Source organism: Oxyura jamaicensis, unplaced genomic scaffold (genome assembly GCF_011077185.1).
Source record: "Oxyura jamaicensis isolate SHBP4307 breed ruddy duck unplaced genomic scaffold, BPBGC_Ojam_1.0 oxyUn_random_OJ102508, whole genome shotgun sequence".
Taxonomy (NCBI): Eukaryota; Metazoa; Chordata; class Aves; order Anseriformes; family Anatidae; genus Oxyura; species Oxyura jamaicensis.
The window spans coordinates 3215-4277 of NW_023312248.1; the positions used below are offsets into that span (position 1 = coordinate 3215).

At 60.8% G+C, this 1063-nt stretch overlaps 1 gene segment (V, D, J or C); it reads left to right on the top strand.

Moving 5' to 3' along the window:
- The first annotated feature begins 202 nt into the window (after positions 1–202).
- Positions 203–885, top strand: LOC118160161. The segment is given in 2 exon segments: positions 203–345; positions 452–885. Coding segments are annotated over 2 exon segments (558 nt in total).
- Positions 886–1063: the final 178 nt, after the last annotated feature.

Genomic DNA, 1063 nt, shown 5'->3' on the forward strand with positions numbered 1-1063 from the left:
TAAGGCCGGCAATTAAACAACTCAGTGCGCCCAATTAACGCATGGCAGAGAGCGCAACGAAACGAGTCAACGCGCTCAACTGTCGGGCGCCAATCAAGGATGGCAATTAAACATCCCGATGCACGCCGCTAACGAGCGTGGCGCGAAACCTGGTCCCAGGCCCCTCCCTACGAAACCGACCCCCCCCGCCTTGGAGCCCGCTCCCCATGCAAATTCCCCCTCCGGGCGCCTTTAAATACGCCAGACCCCAGCATGTCCACAGCACCCAGCGTCCCCTTCCCCTCACCACCATGAGTCCTCGGCCTCATGCCTTCGCCCTCCTCCTCCTCCTGGCCGCCGTCCCAGGTAGGGCCTGGTCCCGCGGAGGCTGCCGGCGGCCCCGGCTCCCCACGGCCGTGCGGGGGCCCGTGCCGTGCGGCTGAGCCCACCGCTCTCTGTCCTTCCTCCCCAGGGCTGCGGGCGGCCACGTTGGACGAGACCGGAGGGGGCCTGGTGAAGCCCGGGGGGTCCCTGACCCTGGTCTGCAAGGGCTCCGGATACACCTTCAGCAGCTACGGCATGGGATGGATGCGACAGGCGCCCGGGAAGGCGCTCGAGTACGTCGCAGCTATTAACAGCAGTGGTAGTAGCACATACTACGCGTCGGCGGTGAAGGGACGCTTCACCATCTCCAGGAACAACGGGCAGAGCACGGCCACCCTGCAGATGAACAGCCTCAAGGCCGAAGACACCGCCACCTACTACTGCGCGAAAGCTGCTCACGGTGGCTCAGAGCCCATGCACGGCTGTCACAAAACCCACCGCTGCGATATCTGCCCACCTGGAGCTCCGAGTGTGCCCAGAACCTTGAACCGTGCCCAAATTTCATGAACCGTGCCCAAATTTCCTCCGCGGTCTTGGTTTGAGGTCAAGTTTTTTGCAGCGCGTTCAGATTTACTGAATTGTGCCCAAATTTCTTCAACAGCACCCAAATTTACTGAACCGTGCCCAAGTTTCTTCAACAGCACCCAAAATTTACTGAACCATGCTCAGGTTTCCTCAACATCACCCAAATTTACTGAAC